The 21,122-nt window shown below is 35.5% G+C and overlaps 1 protein-coding gene across 1 annotated transcript in view; it reads right to left on the minus strand.

Annotated features, from left to right (window-relative positions):
• LOC149409141 (apoptosis-inducing factor 1, mitochondrial-like) overlaps positions 1–21,122 on the minus strand; it is a 37,598-nt gene that overhangs the window by 12,984 nt on the left and 3,492 nt on the right. Inside the window, exons 3-11 of the mRNA XM_089650123.1 lie at positions 7,956–8,123; positions 7,761–7,842; positions 6,653–6,789; positions 6,294–6,424; positions 5,532–5,722; positions 4,205–4,390; positions 2,757–2,888; positions 2,383–2,462; positions 2,123–2,248 (exon numbers count right to left, since the gene is read on the minus strand). Of these exons, the coding sequence (XP_089506249.1) occupies positions 2,123–2,248; positions 2,383–2,462; positions 2,757–2,888; positions 4,205–4,390; positions 5,532–5,722; positions 6,294–6,424; positions 6,653–6,789; positions 7,761–7,842; positions 7,956–8,123 (1,233 nt within the window). The remainder of the gene's footprint in view (positions 1–2,122; positions 2,249–2,382; positions 2,463–2,756; positions 2,889–4,204; positions 4,391–5,531; positions 5,723–6,293; positions 6,425–6,652; positions 6,790–7,760; positions 7,843–7,955; positions 8,124–21,122) is intronic.

Genomic DNA, 21,122 nt, shown 5'->3' on the forward strand with positions numbered 1-21,122 from the left:
GTATACACAGGTAGCTCACTACTACGCTAAGTACATTGCGACTAGCGCTCGCCGTTTATCAATAATTATGTTTACCTGTATATCATTTATGTACCTATTTACTACGGCGAATAAAAATTCGTACGGCCACAGCTACTATGCAACGGCGACATGGAGCCACTATTATTATTACTTTCCTGTCGCTAACCGAGCGCAATATTATCACAACATTATGTACCTTAGATTATAAATGGACTTGTGTTTTTATAAATTATGATTGACATTGTAAAATATTCATTGTTGTTATTATGTATTATATGTTACTATTGTATCGCGTAGAGACGCTGGTGGGGAGGTATATGGGGACTACTTTAACTCGTCCCACATATGATAACACTAAATAATTACTCCGCCGTCTGAAGCCCCGGGAGAGCCAAGCGCGGACGGGAACGCAACTCTCTGCCATTCTAGTTTCAACTTTCGACCAAACCACCACTCTCTACTACCACCGTCTCTGCGTTCACTTAACTTGTAAATTCATTCTCGCAAATAAATTCAACAAAGATCGCAGACCTTTATCTTTCAATCATCAGAATTCCTAGAACACAGATTTACGATACCGGCAGCCATCGTAAATTACATTTATCCTGCCATACTGGTGATCCCGACTTTACACTGCCATACTGGTGATCCCGACGTACACGCTGCCATACATTCAAAGGATATGTGTGTGTGTGTGTGTACAAAATAGATATAGGACCAGGCGATGTTTTTATATTTAAAAGTTGTGTCGAATAGTATATCCTACATCACGGGTGTGAATGAGATGACCCTGCGCTTACTCGCTTACACTAAGACGAATACCGAATGCTAATTGAGACGACCTACTGCCAGTATGCTGTTTTTCTTATACTTATGTGTTGCTACATTTCACGTGGAAACAAGCTGACAAGGTTAACAGTTAATAGTTGTTCTCTTCTGCTGATCTCAATTAGTTCAAAAGCTGAAATGGATTTAGAATCAACATTTAACGGCAACCTTTAAAAAAAAAAAAATGGCGCTGAATGAACATTTGATGACTTTGTCACTCGTGAATTTCTGTGAAACAATTGGGCCTTAAAGTTTATTTAATATTTTCTTTCATAATGATTTCTAAAATGATCCAAAACAACGTAACAATGAAAATATTAGGTTGTAGTTATTTATGTAATGTGATTACTAGAGATGGCAAAATTTCGTTTTAACTAAAAACGCGAAAAAATATTTATGGTTCGAAAATAGGGCATTTATAAGTTTTCTTTGCATTTCAAGGCATTTGAAAGTGTTTTCAGTGATTTCTATTTCGCGAATTAATGCGAAAAACGTGATTTTGGCCGTATTTCAGCTAAATTATTCTATTTAGCGAAATAGGCGCGAATTTCCCGAAAATACCGGGTATTAAAATAATATGTGAGAATTTCAAAAAATCGATATTTATCAGCGGAAATAAGTGATTAAAAATCATCTCTAACTTCAGCTCGCGCTCCACCGACTGTGTGCGTAAACGCTTTCCGAGAATATAGCGTATTTCAGAAGTCAAAGAACCATACAAATTGGAGAAGCTGATACAGTAATATTTAGTCCAGTACAACTAAAGAAGAATTGAGAAAAATGCATAAGGAAGGTAGTTTCATGTGAATGTGCAGGGAAAAGTATTATGCCTACTTTATTTCATTTTTGGAAGCCTTTCCTACGATTTTTTATAATTTTGTTACTATTTTATGTGTAAATATTTAACATTTTTGTACTGTAGGCTAAAATTGCTTTTTGACATAATTGCGAAATAAATTACGCCTATTGATGTTAATCGCAATCTGCATTTGTTGTGTTTGTGTTCGACCCGTACTTAGAGTTTCCTTCCTTATTAATTTAATATTAAAATTAATTGGAACATGGAAATACTTGCAAATGAAGGTTAAACATATATTTTACCAAAAATACTTAAAATATTCGCTAAAAACATTCAGGAAATACATTTTTTTCTATTTTGCTACAAAACGCTAAATTATGCCTCAAAATGCTATAAAACGCTAAATTTCCAATTATTAATGCTAAAAAATCTGAAAATTAATGCTAAATTTTGCCATCTCTAGTGATTACTTACAACGTAAAGATTTGTGCGGGCTTCCAACTCGGCATTCACGAGGAATCCTCCCATAGTTGGGTCTACTTCTAGTCCCGACGTCTCGGCCAGTTGAGTATTGGCTTCCGATCCCACCGCTACAACAACCTTAAACACAAAACAAATCATATTTATTTATCAATGTTCAAATAACTAACTGAACAACATTTAAATAATTGACGGATTGTGCTGGCGGCGCAAGGAATATTTTGAATATTTTGCATAATTCTTTTTAAACTCACCACATCAGCTGAGACGGAATTTCCATTGGATAAAGATAATACAACTTGGTCTGCATTTAAACTGGCATCTTTAACTTCAACTGAAATAAACACAAAAAGTTACAAATTTGAATTAAAAAATAAAAACAAGAAACCAAGAGCATCCATTTTAATAAACAACTACACCTCAGGATCTTTGTAGTTGTTGGTTTCTGTCATGTTATTGTATAATTGAATTCTCCAAACAAACAATTCCAATTTTGAAAATGATGACACCTAAATTCAGAGTTCACTGAACCAGAGTTACGGACAAACAGACAAAGTCACAACCAAAATTAGAATTTTTAACAATAAGCTGCAGGTACATTTTAATTTGTGAAATGTGACAAACTTACCCCCAGTGACAACATTCACACCCTCGTCAAGAATTTTCTCCGTGGTCCACTCGGAGAGATATTCTGGCAATACATGTCCCATATTGCCAGACTCCTTGAAGACTTGATGTACCTTCCTTCCAGTATTTTTATCTAAAAATAGACGAAAAAACGGTAAAATCCACTTTGATAGACAATAAATGGAGTTCCAATGTCATAAAACAAATCATTATTGGTAATAACAGCATGGAGTACCAAAATTGATATACAATGTTAGAAAGCGATCATTTTGGACTGCTTGAAGCAGACAACAAATTTTTAAAAACCATGTGCGCAATTTCGTCAGTATTAAAATAGCGTTTGTCAAATAACTATATTTTTACCGATTTTGTGTGACACTAACGGGTATTTTCATCATTGAAGAAGAATAAGATAATATTAATAAATCTAAAAGAAACATGTGTGTTGACGCAACTATATGCTTCTCCCTCTAATATATGTTCCTATATTCCTCCCCCAATTACCTGTCCCTGTCCGACAGTGTGGAACCTACATCAGTGACATTACAACAATTGTACAAACCAGTCTGTTAAGAAAGCTTGTGCCGTGAACATCCTAAGTGCTCCCTTTGTGTGTATAGTATCGAATCTATTACAGAAACTTGTGCAGTGATTACCACCCGCGACGTGTATTAGAAGACCAGGGATAAGTCAGAATCCCTATCCCAAATAGTTGCAATTTTGAAAATTTATAATTATTGATTAGTCCACTTTATAAAGAACCACAAATTGACTCGCAGACAATATTTGCATTACATGGTCACAAGTGGGAATCGAACCCAAGATCTCTGTCGTACTGGAACAACGCCTCTAACCACTAAGCCATTTTCGATTCCCAGTTGCGAGTTACATTTTTAAAATTTTTTGTGCCTTGTTCTGTTCAGATTTTGTTTAGATATATTTGTATTATCTTCTTCTTCAACGATTAATATTACATTCTTTAGTATAACCTTCAAAAAATTATTTTATAATTTAAATATGGTATTTTTATTTTCAAGCGTTGTTTCAAATTTTGTCAAAAAGGCAGCATCAGCAATGACAGACCTCCATTTGAACTTGGAGCAAGGTGAAAATCTCATGGTACCATTGCCATTCTTAATTCAATAGACAAATCAACGCTCTTTTGTCCATAGACAAGATGTAGAGGAACAAGCAAGGATAAACTTCTATAAATTGGCACTCCTAACAGCTTTACTAATAAAAGTGTTTTTAATTTTACAAAACTGATAAATAACTGTTTGCAATAAATAAATGGTTGTTTACCAGTTGCGTAAAATTTAAAAACGTTGTAACTGACTAATCAACGGTTAAAAAGTCAAACTATGTTGAAACCCCTTTTCTGTTATACGCATCATTTATGAGATGCACAGAGGAAAAGGCTACAATGGTGCTGTCAGTGGTATTCCTTACATTTCCTGGCCAGTGAGCAGGCCAGCTCTGAGCCCAGGAAGCCTCCGCCGACTATAGCCACCGTCCTCGCCCCGTCCAGCCTCTGCCACAACTCCTCGAGATCCCGAATGTTCCGGTACAGCACCAGCTTAGCCTTCAGGGCGGCCGGACAGTTTTCAAAAACAGGGAGGTTCTTCGGCCTTGATCCTGGAAAAGATTTTTAGAAAATTATTAAATTTATTAAAAAACAAAAAATTCTTATTGTTCTTCTGTACAGATTTGTTTTTAGTTCTGCCTATTGCTATATATTGTGGTGGAAACTTTTATGGGTGTGGGATGCATAAATAGATGATCAATGTTGACACTAAACTTGCTAGACAACTATATTGTATGTTAATACCGCACAAGAGTCCCAACTGCTCCCAACCACCTGGAGCCTTGAGACTATGGCATCCTCAATTGGGGTATGTTGTGAGGCTGAAGGTAGTGGGGAGGGGAAGATGGGGAGTGAAAGGAAATAGAGAGGAGGAAGATGGGGATGTACCTGGCTATTCAGATCTGGTCACCAAACACGACTAAAGCACGATCAAACATGAACAAAGGAGATGGAGAGGAGGAAGGTGGGGATGTACCTGGCTATTCAGATCTGGTGAACAAACACGACCAAAGCCATTTCAAGCCACGTTTCGATTATGAATGGTGGGTCTTACACCAGGGCTATACCGAGATATCTGATGTATCTTCCACTCTGGAACATGCCACAAATATACTATATATTATTTTAAACGAGTAATTTGTGAAATAATCAAATAAAATTTACTTGTGCATGCCGGGATTTGACCCATGACCTCCGGATTGCTAGTCGAGAGCCTTACTCCTCGACCACGGAAATAAACACTAAGATTTATATTTTTTTGCAATTGTGTTCTGTTTACCAAATGATGTACCTTATTATATTTCATGTTTATATCGTAAGATGTTCCCCAGAGCTACATATACCTGAATACATACCCTACATGAAAAACGACAATCAAAAGGTGTTTTCAAAGAAATGATAATCTACTACATTGAAAAATACAATATTTTCATTTTTGCAATGCCATTTTACATAAATGAATTTTGATATTCACAAACAAATTATTTCATAAATTCATAAATAAATAGTACAATGTACACGAGCAAGCGATTCTGATTTTCTCCTCTATCCACTTTGCGCAAAAATCGCATCCAAAAAAAATTCAGCGTGGACGGTATTAGAGTTCACACATGTGCGCGAGCGCTAAGCACGGTCCTAAAAATTGGCAAGCACGTGTGCTCGTAAAACAATCCACTGGTTAGTGAGTATCACCTGTTGCAATAAGGCACTTGTCGTACTCCATACAGAAGGAGGAGTTGGTCTGCGGATCCTCGATCTCCACCGTGTTGGCCGAGGGGTTGACCTTGGACACCACCCAGCCAGTGGCCACCACCACTCCTCCGTTGGGGGCGGTGAGCAGGTCCTGCATGTCCAGATAGAACTCTGGCGGCTCGTAGTACAAACTGGAAACACATTATTTTACACGTTAGAGATGTTATTTTTTAACAGTATTCACTGATCAACTTTTGGCAAATTAATGAATGTTTCAAACATATTTTGACAATTTTTTTATGTTTTAGAAGGAATATTAAAACAATGCAAATATGTTTTTATGCTAATGTAAAAGATCTTTAAAACGTCTAACAAAAAATATATTGTGAACTATAAATTATGATCCGAAAACAGGATAGAAAAGTAAACATGGGAAGATTTTTATTCACAGTAGTGAATCAATTCAGTATGATTCCCCTGACCTTGTATTATATTCACCAAAAAAACAGGTTATCTAGTGAAAATCGCACCTGCTGTGAGCCTTCACAAAGCCGTGCTCTATAAATTAAATATTATTATTATTTATATTAATTTTTATTGATGACATGTTCCATCCACCTCATCTGCAATACATATCTCAAAATTCTCAATTTTGGAAGCTTGGACATTGGAGACAAGTACATACTAAAATACCAATTAGGATTACTCTTTCCTAATCAAATTAGAATGCAATTTCTTTAAAAAATAATTGGACTTATTCACCTTCTTTCCTGTCCATTCCACTGTTTGAATATCAGTTTCTCTGCCTCGGGGAGTTCAGTCTGGTTCCAGATTTCCTTGGACAGTGGGGGGCGCATGTACGGCAGGGAATCTTCAGATGCAATCACCAAAACCTGAAATAAAATTTCAGAAATCGTGAATATTTTGGTGATTATTTTACAATTCGTGTGATCCCCTAGAAAAATTCCCAATTGTCTCAAGGCAGTAACTAATCTTATCATCGAAAGAAAACAGGAAACCATCCCAAAATAATTAAATAAATTTAGACGAGAAGACGATGAAATAAAAATTAAATGAAAAAAACCATGGTTGATGAAGATTTATATGTGGATTTACTGTACCTTAGCTTTGGGATCTCTGGACTTAATGGCACGAAAAGCGGTGAATGACGCGGTACCGCCTCCGATGAGAACATAGGGAACCTTAGCGGGGAAATCTTCTTTACACGCAGGTTTGCGTGTCACTTTTCTTTGTTTCCCTAGAAATAGAAAATTTAAATTCAAAACATATAGGCAAAAATTTAAAAATCTTCCTAATTACTGAAGGTTTTTTATGATAGGGCAATAAAAATTATGACTCAGTGGAAATGACCCAGAGGCAGACCATGGACTGCAGTGTGGAAGAGGATTGGAGCAGAATTGACCCAAAGGAATTGAAGAGGATTGGAAGAATCGAGGACTTGAGACTTGACGGCAGCCAGAGGAGAACATTTATGGAGGAGATCAAATCCCACTCATGGATGAAGCACCGTAGTAATGATAAAGGTTTATTAACCTTTTGAACGCGTTAATTTGCTCCATTTTATCTATACCCGTACGCGGTACATATTTTCAAATACCTATGCACGCAATTAAATGTCAAATTATAGCATTCTGGCATGATTTATTGGACTATATAGACAGAATAGATTATTCTTCACAATATGAAAACAAATCCTCGTGTGTCAACACTCTTAGATGTTTATAAAAACAAAAACATAAAATCTCATACAAAGACGTACCGTATCTTTTGAATGTGGTCCTGCCATTCACTCGGCGTGTGTGTACTTAGGCCACTGCGTTGATAGACACAAGTGGGACACCATGATCACTTATCATTTTTAGTTATGAAAAATTATGAATGACATACTAGTACTAACGCCATCCATTGAAAAAAATGTAAACCAAAGGACTAAAAGGCGCGAAGAGGCGCACTTGATTATCGATCTTTTTTTATGAAATACAAGTTTATATTTGAGAAATTCTTGTAGATGTCAGCATCGTGATAGTTCTACGAATGTCCAAGTGAGCAAGAAATACATTTATGACGAAAGAGCGCTGGAATATCGGCCGTCAAAGTTTCCGTATCAACTGTTGATACAGCTGCGTGTGATTATGAACTTTTTGCCGTAACAACAGTTGATACGGCCACGTGCAAAGAGTTAAAAAGTTCTTCGATAAAAAAACTTACATTTCCTCTTCTGTTCTTGTTCTATGGCTAGTGGTCTCGCCTTCTTTTTAGTGTCACCATCCAATACTCCGGAGTAAAATAACTGAAAACAGAGACGGTTTTTTATTAGTATTATGTACATTAAAAACGTAGGAGATTTTCAAATATTGTCAGGATGTTCATAATTTTCAATAAAACAATAATAATATAACTCACCCCTCCAAGAGAAACCGCTCCAACCAGCAGAGCTATCAGCAAGTTCTTGTTGCCGTTATTGGGGGGATTCTTGGGTCCCTGAGGCAGCGGGGGTGGGCAAGGATTCACAGGGCCGGAACTTTGAGAGGCGGGAGTTCCTACCGTAGCATTCTCTCGATATTGGACAATCTAGATTTAAAAATTAGGCTGTAAAATTTCAATTTGATTTCGAGAAGGTAATTATATATTTTTTCAGAAGAAGCTACAAATCAATTAATATTTATAGTACACGCCTTTTAATTAGGCGTAATTTGTATTGAAAAGGGAGTAAATCAGTTATCCAGCGAGGGTATCAAACTCAATTTATCCAACTGCTAGCCGAGCGTCTTTTACCCTCCGGGCTATCGATCACAAAGTCAAATAATTTTACAGAATGCTGATGATAAATATCTTGATCTTTTAATTAATTAAAGCAAACCTTGGTTGAGTATGTATTTAAAACTCATTATAAATTGTATGATGCCCTTGTGATGATTTTTCACAAAAGTAGCGCTATATAAACTATTCAATTGTTATTATTATTATTGATATAAAATAATTTAGAGTTCTACAAATTATTCAAAATGAATATCTATCGCTACTAAATTAAATAAATACTACGCTATAACCTACATAAAAAAATAATATCTAGAATTTGCATGCAAGTTTATACATTTTACAAATACACTATTTTTATCTCTAGTGTTAAATATCCGTTCTACACATAACTTGTTGCAAATGTTGTTTATTGTTAGTTTCAATAAAATGTATCGTGTGACAATGTAAAATTGATACATAATTTGTAAAGAGTTACAACCATAATAAACCATAAGTACAACATAAATAATATCTAAAAGATCAATCATTCTAGGATGGAGGAAAGCTAGAATTACCGTTTTGTAGTGATTAGATGAAACTCCATTTTTCTTCGGCCGCTTGATAATTATAAATATCAGAAGGTTAAATTAAATTATGTGAAAAAACAACAATCATTTATTTATCTGGTTAGCTGTACACAAGTACATTTATTTGGTGACCGGATATATCATCACAATGATAATTCATCACATCTTTAAAAAGTTATATGAAGTCATGTAAAGTGATGAAACAAAAACTTTATTAACTGATAAGTAGGTTAGGTTAGGTTAATTTTTTTTTTTTCATCGTTTCTAATGACTTTATATCACTTTTTAAAAGTGTGTCTAATTGTCACTGTGTTGAGTTATCATGGAACCCATTTATTTATCAGGCTAGCTTTACACAAGTACATTTATTTATCAGGCTATCTTTACACAAGTACATTTACATATTCGTCTAACTTATGGTAATTAATGCTCACGTAAGTTTTCGGAAGTTTAACTTATGTAAGTGCTCACAGCGACCAATACATTTGTAAGTTTAATTACGTATAGATGGCTTCCTGTCAACAACAAGTCGCTGCTGTCATTATCTACTCAATATTGTCAGTAAAGACGAAAGGGCCCAAAGAAAGAGTTGGAATAAAATTTGTCTCCAGAGCAAAAAAATTCCAGGCGCTTTTGTTCCGTTAACGACAGAATTAAGAATGGAGGCCCAATACCAGATCTTTAATTTAATCCGAATGATGGCCAGATGACGGCAACCGATTTCGAATTTGTCGTATTAGAAATATAAACATCGAGGTTAGAAAGGATTGGACCGATAATCAAAAAGAAGGAAGTTCATTTTCAGAAAGCTTTTAATCACCTGAAAAATAAATGATTTCTCTTAATTTTTTGGAATCAAAAAGTTTATTTGCGTTTACATTCATTGTAGTGCTGATTATTATATATTGTTTATGAGAGATAATTCGTGGGTCGGGGTGAGAAGACAGATAAGTCAAAAAATTAAAATTTAAAATTGTGGTTCTATTATTGTTTTCTTATCTCACAACCGATACAGGAAAACTAAAAAAAAATATTGATTTAATAGAAATACACCTTTCTGTGCACAGCAAAATATAGGTTTTTGATTGATTGATTTAGAAATGTTTCCGTTTTTTTTCTGATTAACCGTTTTCACACCCAACCGATAAATTATGTACCTTCTTATCCTAATCAGATTTTAGTTCAAATAAAAAAGTTCTAGTTTTTATCACTTTTTATAGGAAGAAACATTCTATAAAAATCTGCCTTTTAATTTTTAGCATCTGTGTGAGAAGGCTGTAAGTTCGCAGGGTCACAATTGGACATTTTATAATAAGCCATATTCTCAAATTTCCGGTAATTGTTTGGTTTCGGTTGCCTCCTTATTGTACCTTTTTTAAATGTCTACTCAGAGGATTCTCATTTCTGAGCACAAACTGCCTCTTGTTTTATATTATGTTTTAGTTTTAATGTTCTTGTTTTGTCCTGTCCTGCTGTCATTGTTATTCTTTGTTTTGTCATCGCTTTGTATAAACTGTATATTTAGTGTTATATTATTAGATCAGGGGGCCTACTCTGTATCTTTCGAAACATTCCTGCCGCCGGTTTAGCCACGTCACAAACGCGTATTAACCTTTCCCTTACGGTGTTCAAAAATTCCTTGTCCTCTGGTGCTATACACTCGGTAAATATTTATGTATTGTAAATACTTAATGCAATGCATAAATGTATTGCGGAGGAATACCGAAAATTTGAGCTCTGTGTTTAGTATATTTAGACAGATATTCTATTAATTAGAGGCGATGTTCACCCAGTTAACAGCACCGGCAAGGAAAGGTTAAACCACGAACTTACTGGCTTGTTAACCCAAAAGATACAGAGTAGGCCCCCTGTATTGGGTAAGGCACAATGTAGGAATAATTTTAAGAACATGACCACTAATACTAAATTACCGTTTTTTAGTTGTTATAGTAAAGCAGACTTGAAGTGAAATGACACTAAACTTTATAAATACTCTGTTATTATTATTATTCTTCTCAAAAAATCACGCCACTTGCGACTTCTGCAACTTGCCATAAATTGCTATGTCATTTGCAATTGTAAATTTTGCCACAATTCACTTCCATAAGCCACTTACGCGAAAAACTTTCTTGTGTAGCGGCCGCCTTAGTATTCATTAGACAAGAGTTGAAAAGCCTTTTTTGAAATGTTCAACTTGAATGCAGATTGATAAAGGCCAATTATTAATTGTACAAATAGGACCTCTCCTCTCCGGACCAGCACCAGATGTTTTTCGTTTATACTTTTGTTTTCTCTAAATTACTATACACATACTATGTAGACAAACAGTCTACACCAGTTGTTTTTATTTTTGTATTTATTTTTCTCCCCTTCTACTAACATAGAAACAGAGGCAAGTACTCTACTAACAAACTAACATTGTACACAGTAAGCACTCGCAGACTGCTTCCCTAAAAACGTATGCGGGGACATTCGAGGTTTAGCTTCGTTCTTATTAAATGTAGAGTCGTTCTTAACAAAAAATTAGCATCCTTGCAAGAGCCCTGAAGGGGTAACCATAAGTTACCTATACCGGGGCGGGTAAGTGGTGGGATCCTCGAATGTACAAATACGCCCTTAGGGAAAAATAAGGAACTACATCATCTTTAAGAATGCTGTGCAGAGAATTTTTTCAAGGAAAGGAAGAAGTAAGCTAGAGTCTTGAAGAGGATCTGTGTTGTAGGAGGGGAAAACACAAAACCATTGGGTAAATTTTGGATAGGGCCTGACACGCTTATTACGAATATTTTTTAGAAAAAAAACTTTATATTCGCCTTAATTACTATAAAAGAAAACTTTTTGCATGTCGGGCGGCGGAAAATTATGCATTTTGATTTTCAATTGCGTAAAACCAAAATTCACTTCGCGAATCGATGTGGCGACAATGCGCCACCATTAGGAACGCACTGCTATGTTGGTATCACTGATGCATTAACAAGAGCTAAATACGACCGTTGCTATCTTCGTGCGATACAAATGAAAGGCGCTTAATTTTATACCGCCTGCTCGCATCAAGGCAAGAAAAACATCCCAGTTTTCAAGTAATTTAGCGGCTACGCGAGGTTTGTGTAACATGGTTTGTGATACAAAAGAAAGTGCCCGTTTATAACGCCTGCTCGCGTCAAGGCAAGAAAAACATCCCAGTTTTCAAGTAATTTAGCGGCTACGCGAGGTTTGTGTAACATGGTTTGTGATACAAAAGAAAGTGCCCGTTTATAACGCCTGCTCGCGTCAAGGCAAGAAAAACATCCCAGTTTTCAAGTAGTTTAACGGCTACGCTAGGTTTGTGTAACATGGTTTGTGATACAAAAGAAAGTGCCCGTTTATAACGCCTGCTCGCGTCAAGGCAAGAAAAACATCCCAGTTTTCAAGTAGTTTAACGGCTACGCTAGGTTTGTGTAACATGGTTTGTGATACAAAAGAAAGTGCCCGTTTATAACGCCTGCTCGCGTCAAGGCAAGAAAAACATCCCAGTTTTCAAGTAGTTTACCGGCTACGCTAGGTTTGTGTAACATGGTTTGTGATACAAAAGAAAGGGCTGTGTCTCCCTCAATTTTAGAAAAATTAAAGTTTGTTAACATTATAATTCTGTTGTGTTTTCATAAATTCGCGCCAATCCATTTAATAATAATAATAATAATAATAATGTAAAATAATATTTTTCTTGCCTTGACGCGAGCAGGCGTTATAAACGGGCACTTTCTTTTAATAAATGTCCAATGATATTACAGTAGATTCAAATAACTTAGCCGTTATTTATAATCTTAGGGAAATCAACATTGCAAATTTAAACTTTGTTGATGAAAATGTAGTAGAATTAGCTAACTTACTTCATAATAATATAAACAGATATATAGATGTAGAGCCAACAGTTAGACCAAAATTACCGAAATTGCATACGTCAAAGAAATTATCTAAATTAATTTTTGAATTAAATAACATAATTTTACCAAAAATCATATTTGACGAAATTAGTTTTTTAGATCTTCATACAATAGTATACGCTAGTGCGATTACTGTTTGTAATAAGTTAGGAATTAAATTATCATCCTCTGACGATAGATCATATAGTTATAGTAAACCAGAATGGCAGATCAGATTAGAAAATGATGTAGTATTTTTAAGAAGTAACATAGCTAGAGTAATAGAATATAAAAATGGAAATAGAAGTAGGAAAATTTTGAGACATGTAGATGAAATTTGTAGAAAATTTGGTTATAACATTGATAGTCATAATAATGAAAATATAATCAATGATTTATTGGATTTATTAAAACAAAAATTAGGCGTAAAAGCTAGTAGATTAAAAAGATATAATTATACGTATAATAAAAAAAATAATAATAGATTATTTCAGAAAAATGAAAAAATATTTTATTCCAAACTTGACGATAAACAAAATATTATTTCGAATAATAATATTCCGTTACCATCTGAATCAGATATGCGCGATTTTTGGACTAAAATTTGGAGTAAAGATATAAAACATAACGAGTCAACTCCATGGATAGAAAATGAAGAACTCAATTTTTCAGGTATTGAACAAATGAGTTTTTCTAATATATCGGTTGAATTGTTAGCCAAAATTATTAAAAATACTCATAATTGGAAAGCCACGGGTTGCGATTGGATACATAATTTTTGGTACAAACGTCTGACTACTTTACATCCTCTTTTGGCAAAAAATCTTTCAAAATTTGTCAGTCAACCTCAAAATTTTCCAAATTTTCTAACTAAGGGTATTACTTATATGTTACCCAAAAGCGAAAATATTAATAATCCTTCTCAGTACAGACCCATTACATGTTTACCGACAATATACAAAATTTTAACCTCTTGTTTAACAGATTTAATATATACTCATTTAGATGAAAAAAATATTTTATCTGAACAACAAAAAGGTTGTCGCAGAAAACATATGGGATGTAAAGAACAATTAGTTATCGATTCTGTAATTCTAAAACAGATTCAAACTCGAAAACGTAATTTACATACTTGCTATATAGACTACCAAAAGGCTTTCGATAGTGTCCCGCACTCGTGGCTGATCAAAGTATTAAAAATATATAAAATTAACCCCATTATTATTAGCTTTTTGGAAAATATTATGTCCTTTTGGAATACCAATTTACTTATCAATTTAAAAGGTAAGAAAATAGTAATACCGGGCATTTCAATTAAAAGAGGGATTTTTCAAGGAGACTCATTGAGTCCTCTTTGGTTTTGCTTAGCATTGAATCCTCTATCTAAAATGTTAATTAAAAGCAAGTTTGGAATAAAAGTTAAGGGTTATACAAGGGAGAGTAATACAATTTCGCATTTATTATTTATGGATGATATAAAATTATTTTCGAATTCTGAACAAAATTTAGAGAAAATGATCGAGGTAGTTAAAAACTTTTCAGATGATATCAAAATGACATTTGGTTTAGATAAATGTAGAACGATCCATATAGAGAAAGGCAAAATTGTAGATGGGGACGAGAGTATATTTAGAAATTTCCAAATTACTAGTATGAAAAGGGATGAGGTTTATAAGTATTTAGGATACCCACAATCAAATAGATTAGACCATAGTAGTATTAAAAATGATATTAGGATTAAATTTCAAACTAGGATAAGGAAAATTTTAAAATGCAATCTATCTGCTAAAAATTTAGTAAAAGCAATAAATACTTGGGCAATACCTCTATTAACGTACTCATTTGGCATAATTAAATGGTCTAATACAGATTTAGATAACTTAGAAAGATTAGTTAGAACTACGCTAACAAAGTTTAATTGCCATCATCCAAATTCAGCTATAGAACGAGTTAATTTACCTAGAAATTTAGGAGGTAGAGGTATAGTCAAAATAACTTCTTTGAAACATAATCAGGTAGAAATGCTAAGAACTTTTTTCCATAGGAAAGCTCATAGCTCAGAAATGCACAAAATAATTTGCAAGGCAGATAGAAATATTACACCTTTAAATTTATACGATGAGAATGCCAACATTTTTATAAATCCCAACCAGGAATTATTAGATTCCTGGTCAAATAAAATTTTACACGCAAAACACTTCAATTATCTCAACCAAACGTATGTTGACAAAATTAAGTCAAACAAATGGTTGAGTATTGGAGAGTTGAGCGCAGAAATAGAAGGATTTATGCTTGCAATTCAGGATAGAGTCATTAAGGTGAAACAGATGTGACAATTCCCATACAATCTATTTTTCAGCCACATTTGAAAACTACAGATAATATTTTATTTATTTTAGTACCGAAAAAATAATACTCGTAATGAGTTTATCGCGAACGAAAATTTCACTGTTCTATCACTTATAATAACAAAGTAATTAAATTAACAAAAGTAATTATTTTATGCGGGCACCGCCAGCCGAAATGTCCGAATCCGTGTTAGAAGGAGACAAACATATGTGCGAGCCATATGTTTCACGTGCACGCTATTAGCCCATTCCTACGGTGTTAAAGTGGTCAGTAAATTTGTAGTAAAAATGTCAATTTGCGCGGCTTGATTTGTTATTCTGATAGAATGTTCGTTTTGCTTTTTTACGAATGTTCCAGTATTACTCGTCGCAAGGAACATTTGCGGTTTTGGCACGCAGTAAAAAAGGCAAAATTAACTGTATAATAATTATAGTGAGAGCGGTTGTAATTATTTAGAACTTTCTTAAATCTGTAACTATCACTAGCTAGACGCCCGCCAATTCACATTCTCTCATTCATTCATTCAAAGCGGCCGCTACACAAAATAAATGGCAAATAAAGGATGAAAGTAGATTAAATGCTGTTGAAATGAGATCCCTGAGGCGTATAATAATAATAATAATAATAATTGGATAATTTGTAAAGCGCCGTTTTTGTGAAAAATCACCTCAAGGGCGTATGTGTGGTAAAACCATGTTTGATCGTGTGAGGAATGTGGAGATCCGCAAAGAGGGCAAGGCTGATGTAAGCGTAATGAGTAAGATTAAGAAAGGGACGCTTAGATGGTTTGGGCATGTAGAGCGAATGAGCGAAGATAGGAGTGTAAGGAGGATATATGATGCAAATGTGAATGGTAGCAGAAGTCGGGGACGCCCGAGGAAGACATGGCACGATCAAGTGAATCAGATACTCGAGTCGGGCCATGTCAAGAGTCAGAATAATAGAAGAGTATGTATGAGACGATGTATGAATGTGAATGAGGCAAGGAGTGTGTGCCAAGACCGAGCTGTTTGGCGGTCCGTCCTCTCTGCCTACCCCTGCGGGGAAACGGCGTGATGGTTATTTTTTATTTTTTTATTTTTTTATTTTTTTATAGTGAATACCTCACAAGAGTCCCAACTGCTCCCGTCTGGAGCCAGTGAGACTATGGCATCCCCAATTGGGGGATGTTGTGAGGCTGAAGGTAAGTGGGGAAGGGAAAGAGGAAGGTGGGGAAGTACCTGGCTATTCAGATCTAGTCACTAAACACGGCTTAAGCCATTTGGAGCAACGTTTCAATTCTGAATGGTGGTCTTACACCAGGGCGATACTGGTAGTATCTTCCACTCTGGAACGTGCCGCAAATATACTATATATTATTTTAATTAATTAATTGTGAAATAACACAAATCAATCAAATAAAATTTATTTGCGCACGCCGGGTTCGAACCCGCGACCTTCGGAATGGCAGTCCAATGCGTTACCACTGGACTATGCCGGCCGTCAAGTTTATTCAAGGTTAGTTAGTTAGTTAGTTATCTTTATGGTCCCTTTCAATTGGGTCCCAAATAACCGCCTCGGATTGGAGTGTTTCTAGGAACAAAAAAATTAGGTCCTGTGACCACAGTGTAGAAGCCATATTTTATTACGTATAGTCACTATGACTCTGCGCACGCACAACCACCAAACACGACGTCTCGAAGCGAACTGAAGTGAACCGAGTAGTGTGGGCAGAAACTTCGTGTTCGAACTTCGAGTCCTTTGACTCGGGCGCATTTACCGACAACAATCGGAAGTCGGGCGAAGCGAAGCGAAGATGACCGAAGCGAAGCGAAGTTCGTGCCCACACTATCGTATTCGGTCAACTTCGATCAACTTCGCGAGTAGTGTAGCTGGGCTACAACAGTCATTGTCTGCCGCGGTTTGAAGTGACTTTTTTCGATTTTGTACAGCATTGTTATTCCATAAAAATGAGGCGTGCCCTTTATAAGAATCATCAGTATTCCGGGAAAAGAGTGAGGGATGAAACGTCAGCACGGCGAATCGGAATACAGGTAAGTATTATGAAATTATTTCAAAATATTTTATTATTTTTTAAATATTTTCTCGGTACCTACCTAACTAACTAACCATCACGCTTGTTATTTTATGACCCATGTCGCTCGTTTGGTATAGGGTGATTCATATTTAATGTTGCTCAAAAATTATACTCCTTTAATGCCTTTATATTATATCTTTTAGTTCCCACAAACACTGGCGCGGAAATAAAGAAAACAAGTGTTCGAATGACGAGACCCCTAAAATTAATTTTTGTGGAGAAATCCAGGACTGCTTCTCTGTGAGAAAGATGATGAATTAATTGGACAAAGTAGACCAATTCAAGCTATCGGACAAAATATTAAAACAAACATTGAAAGAAAAAGGATCTTACAAAAAAAAGAAATATGGACAGAATATGTGAAAAGAATAAAAAATAAATAAATAAGTAAATAAAAAATCTTTTACTATCGTCGTTCCCGCCAGGCATCGTGAGTTCAATTCCACAGCTGGCTAATTCCTCCATCACGACCCAGGCAACGCTTTCCGCTTACTGTGATGGCAGTTTTACAACTAGTTTATGGACACCGTGTATAAGATATTTGTACAAAAAGTTTTTTTTTTCAATCACCTTTCTGCCCTATAGAGGATTTACTATTATTAACATGACATGTTTGTCATTTGTGAAAATAAAATATACCCATTTACAAAATACAAAAAGTTTTTTAATGTGAAAAGGCGACTTCATATGCACACTGTAGGCATCGTCTTTGTGGACACTCATATATTACGACGCACGTGGCGAGCTGATTTCAAAACAATGCCTATATTATTTAGATGCTTGATGTTACGTCGAGAGCCCTTTCTGACTTATGCATATGACAAATTTGTTTCTCCGTCTGGCAATTCTAACCACTTCGTTGGTTTGATGAATGCGCCCCATAGAAATGTAAGAAAATGTGTAACCTTTTGACTTATTCGCGAAATATTTGTGAGCAAGCATCCGCGCGAATACATGGTTACTATGTAGGTATATACCTACATCGCTTGGTATGATTATGTCCATTTAGCAAAAGCGGCCTTTAAAAAAAAGGTCCAGTTAACGCCAGCTCCCGGCACACATACCGTTGTTCCTAGCCGGCTCCTTTTATAAATTATTTAATCTTCCCAGGCATTGATTTAGTTTAGTGAATTGAACAAACCTCTATCTCGTGTCTCTTTCATACTCATGCGAAACATCGTAAATTTTTTGAAATGGAGTCTTTTTCGCAAATGGTTTTGGTTGGGTAAATAAAAATTTCCTGTACCAACGCGCGCGGAGCTGCGTGAAATGTCTTTTGGACGTATTTTTTGCAATGAAATTGTGTATTTTTCAGCCGTTTTCTACGATTATGTAATGATAGGTACCATAAAAATTTATACAGATTAATATTACTTATATACGTTCGCAAACCAATAATTCATCTCAATATTATAAAGCATAACGTGTTAAAAGTGTTTTATTAGACGATATTGAAAATAACACCATCTATCGGCGTAAAGTTTCGAAAAATGTTTTGAGATGGCCCTTAATACTAAAAATTATAGAAAGCATATAATCAAAGATACAAATCAAATTGATGATTTGTGTAGAAAATGTTTGGCTTTTCCGGAAACTATAGAACATATTATATCGGGATGTTCTATATTAGCACCGTCCGAGTATACATTTAGGCACAATCAAGTTTTAAAAATAATTCACCAAAATTTGGTAATTAAACATAACATGATTAACTGCCGTAATGTAGTACCATATTATGAATACGAACCAAATTCATTTTTAGAAAACGAATTTCATAAAATATATTATGATAAAACTATACTAACAGACCGAGCGATTAGTCATAATAGACCCGATATAGTTTTACATGACAAAATTAAAAAAATAACTTATATCATTGATGTTGCTATTCCAAATTCCTGTAATATTCAAAAATCTGTTAGTGAAAAAATAAGAAAATACACAGATTTAGGAAATGAAATAAAAAGAATTTGGCATTCTCAGACTATAAAAATATTACCATTCGTTATTTCGGCTACTGGCCTAGCTCTCTAATTAAAAATTTAGGCGTATTAGATCTATCAAAAAATTTATATATAAAGATGCAAAAGTCGGTCATTTTGAATACATGTAGGATAACAAAAGATTTTTTAAATATTTATGTTGAGGGATCAGTAGGATTTATAGGCCCTGTTAGAAGTTCTACCGAGCCGAACCCTCTGATATGAAAATATCTGGAGACGGTGAATTTTTTTTTCCCATTTGATATCTGGTGATTTGACGTGTTGTTGTTCTTGTATTGTTTTGTATTTATTTTACTTATATAATGCACTTACATAGTGTTGATTGACTAGCTGATCATTTGTGGAAAAGTGAGTGGAAGGGTTAAGTTTTTCCTTTGGGGAAGACTTAACCCGGACAACTAAATCGGAAGTTTATATAAATAATAATGTTTATTTCAGCTGGACAGAGCGGTGTGTGCAATGCTCTGCCTGCCATAAAAGTTTACATAATACATAAAAATAAAATGAATAAAGACATAAATGAAAATAAAAATAATAAATAAAAAATCAATACATTGATGTGCACATTAGGACTTTATGGTGGCTTGAGTGAAATTCTCCATCTCCGGTGTAGAGGCGCTCCCTGCCACTGGGCAACGGCCTGGACAAGAGTGTTGTCCGATCTCTGGTAGCGCTGACTCGTCCCGGCTATTCTGTGGCGCATCAAAGCAGCGAACCCATGCACCCTTCCTTCGGTGAACATCTGTGAGGCGCTGCATCGCCAGGGGAGGCCAAATAGGGCTCTGTATGCGTGGTTGTACTGTACTCGGAGTGTGTTCATGACGCCTTGTGTGTATGTCGTCCATAGCTCGCTAGTGTAGAAGCTCATACAATATGTTTGGAAAAGTTGCTTCTTCACCGGAGGACTGCATTTGTTGAATCTCCTGGCAAGCATATTAGCTCGCACACTCAGTACTCTTCTTTGACGTTCTATGTCTTTTTTATCATTTAGGTCATCGGTGATGACATGCCCCAAATATTTGATTTCGCTGCAAATTGTCAGGTTGGCCCCGCCGAGACGTATGGGTGGAATGACAGTGGGACCAGTATTTGCTTTAAATATCAGCAGGGATGACTTTTTAGCATTGTACATCAGCCCATGACTGTCAACGTAAGCTTCGCATATTGCCAGAAGTTTTCTCATCGCTCTTATCGATGGAGCTAGTATGACCATGTCATCTGCATAGCTAATATTGTTCATACATACCCCGGCAATATGGCATCCGATTCTTGTCGTATTTAGTGTTTTACTAAGTTCATCCATATACACGTTGAAAAGTACTGGGGACATTGAGCCTCCTTGTCTAACGCCGCACTTTAATTTGGCTGCTTCTGATAGGCTTTCATTCCATCTGACAAAGTTTTCCTGTTGGTTGTACCATGTTCTCAATATATTAACAATTTGTGGTGGAACTTGTCGTTCGGTCAGTTTTTTCCACAACGCATTATGACAAACCCTGTCAAAGGCTTTGCTTAAGTCTAGGAAGCATGCGTACACCGTTGTTTTTCTGGCTTTATAGTATTCGATTGTTTGTTTCATGCTATATATGGCCGTATCAGTAGAGCATCCAGCTTTGAAGCCCATTTGAGAGTCCTCTGTATTGAGCTTGTCTTCCGTTAAATTTAAGATGACCTTTTCGAAGATTCTTGCAATTATTGTGGCAAGAGATATGGGTCTGTAATTAACAGATGATGTCAAGTTCAACTGGCGGCTTTTTGGGATCGGTATTATTATTGTTTTGGACAGCTCTTTCGGAATGTGTCCGAGGCCGATCATGGCAGTGAAGAGAGAGGCAAGCAGTATTGTTAAATACTCCCCCGCATTCTTTACATGTTCTATCACTAGTCCATCGTGACCTGCAGATTTACCTCCT

This window comes from Hesperophylax consimilis, unplaced genomic scaffold (genome assembly GCF_061612785.1).
Source record: "Hesperophylax consimilis isolate HC1 unplaced genomic scaffold, BYU_Hcon_1.0 scaffold_35, whole genome shotgun sequence".
Classification (NCBI taxonomy): domain Eukaryota; kingdom Metazoa; phylum Arthropoda; class Insecta; order Trichoptera; family Limnephilidae; genus Hesperophylax; species Hesperophylax consimilis.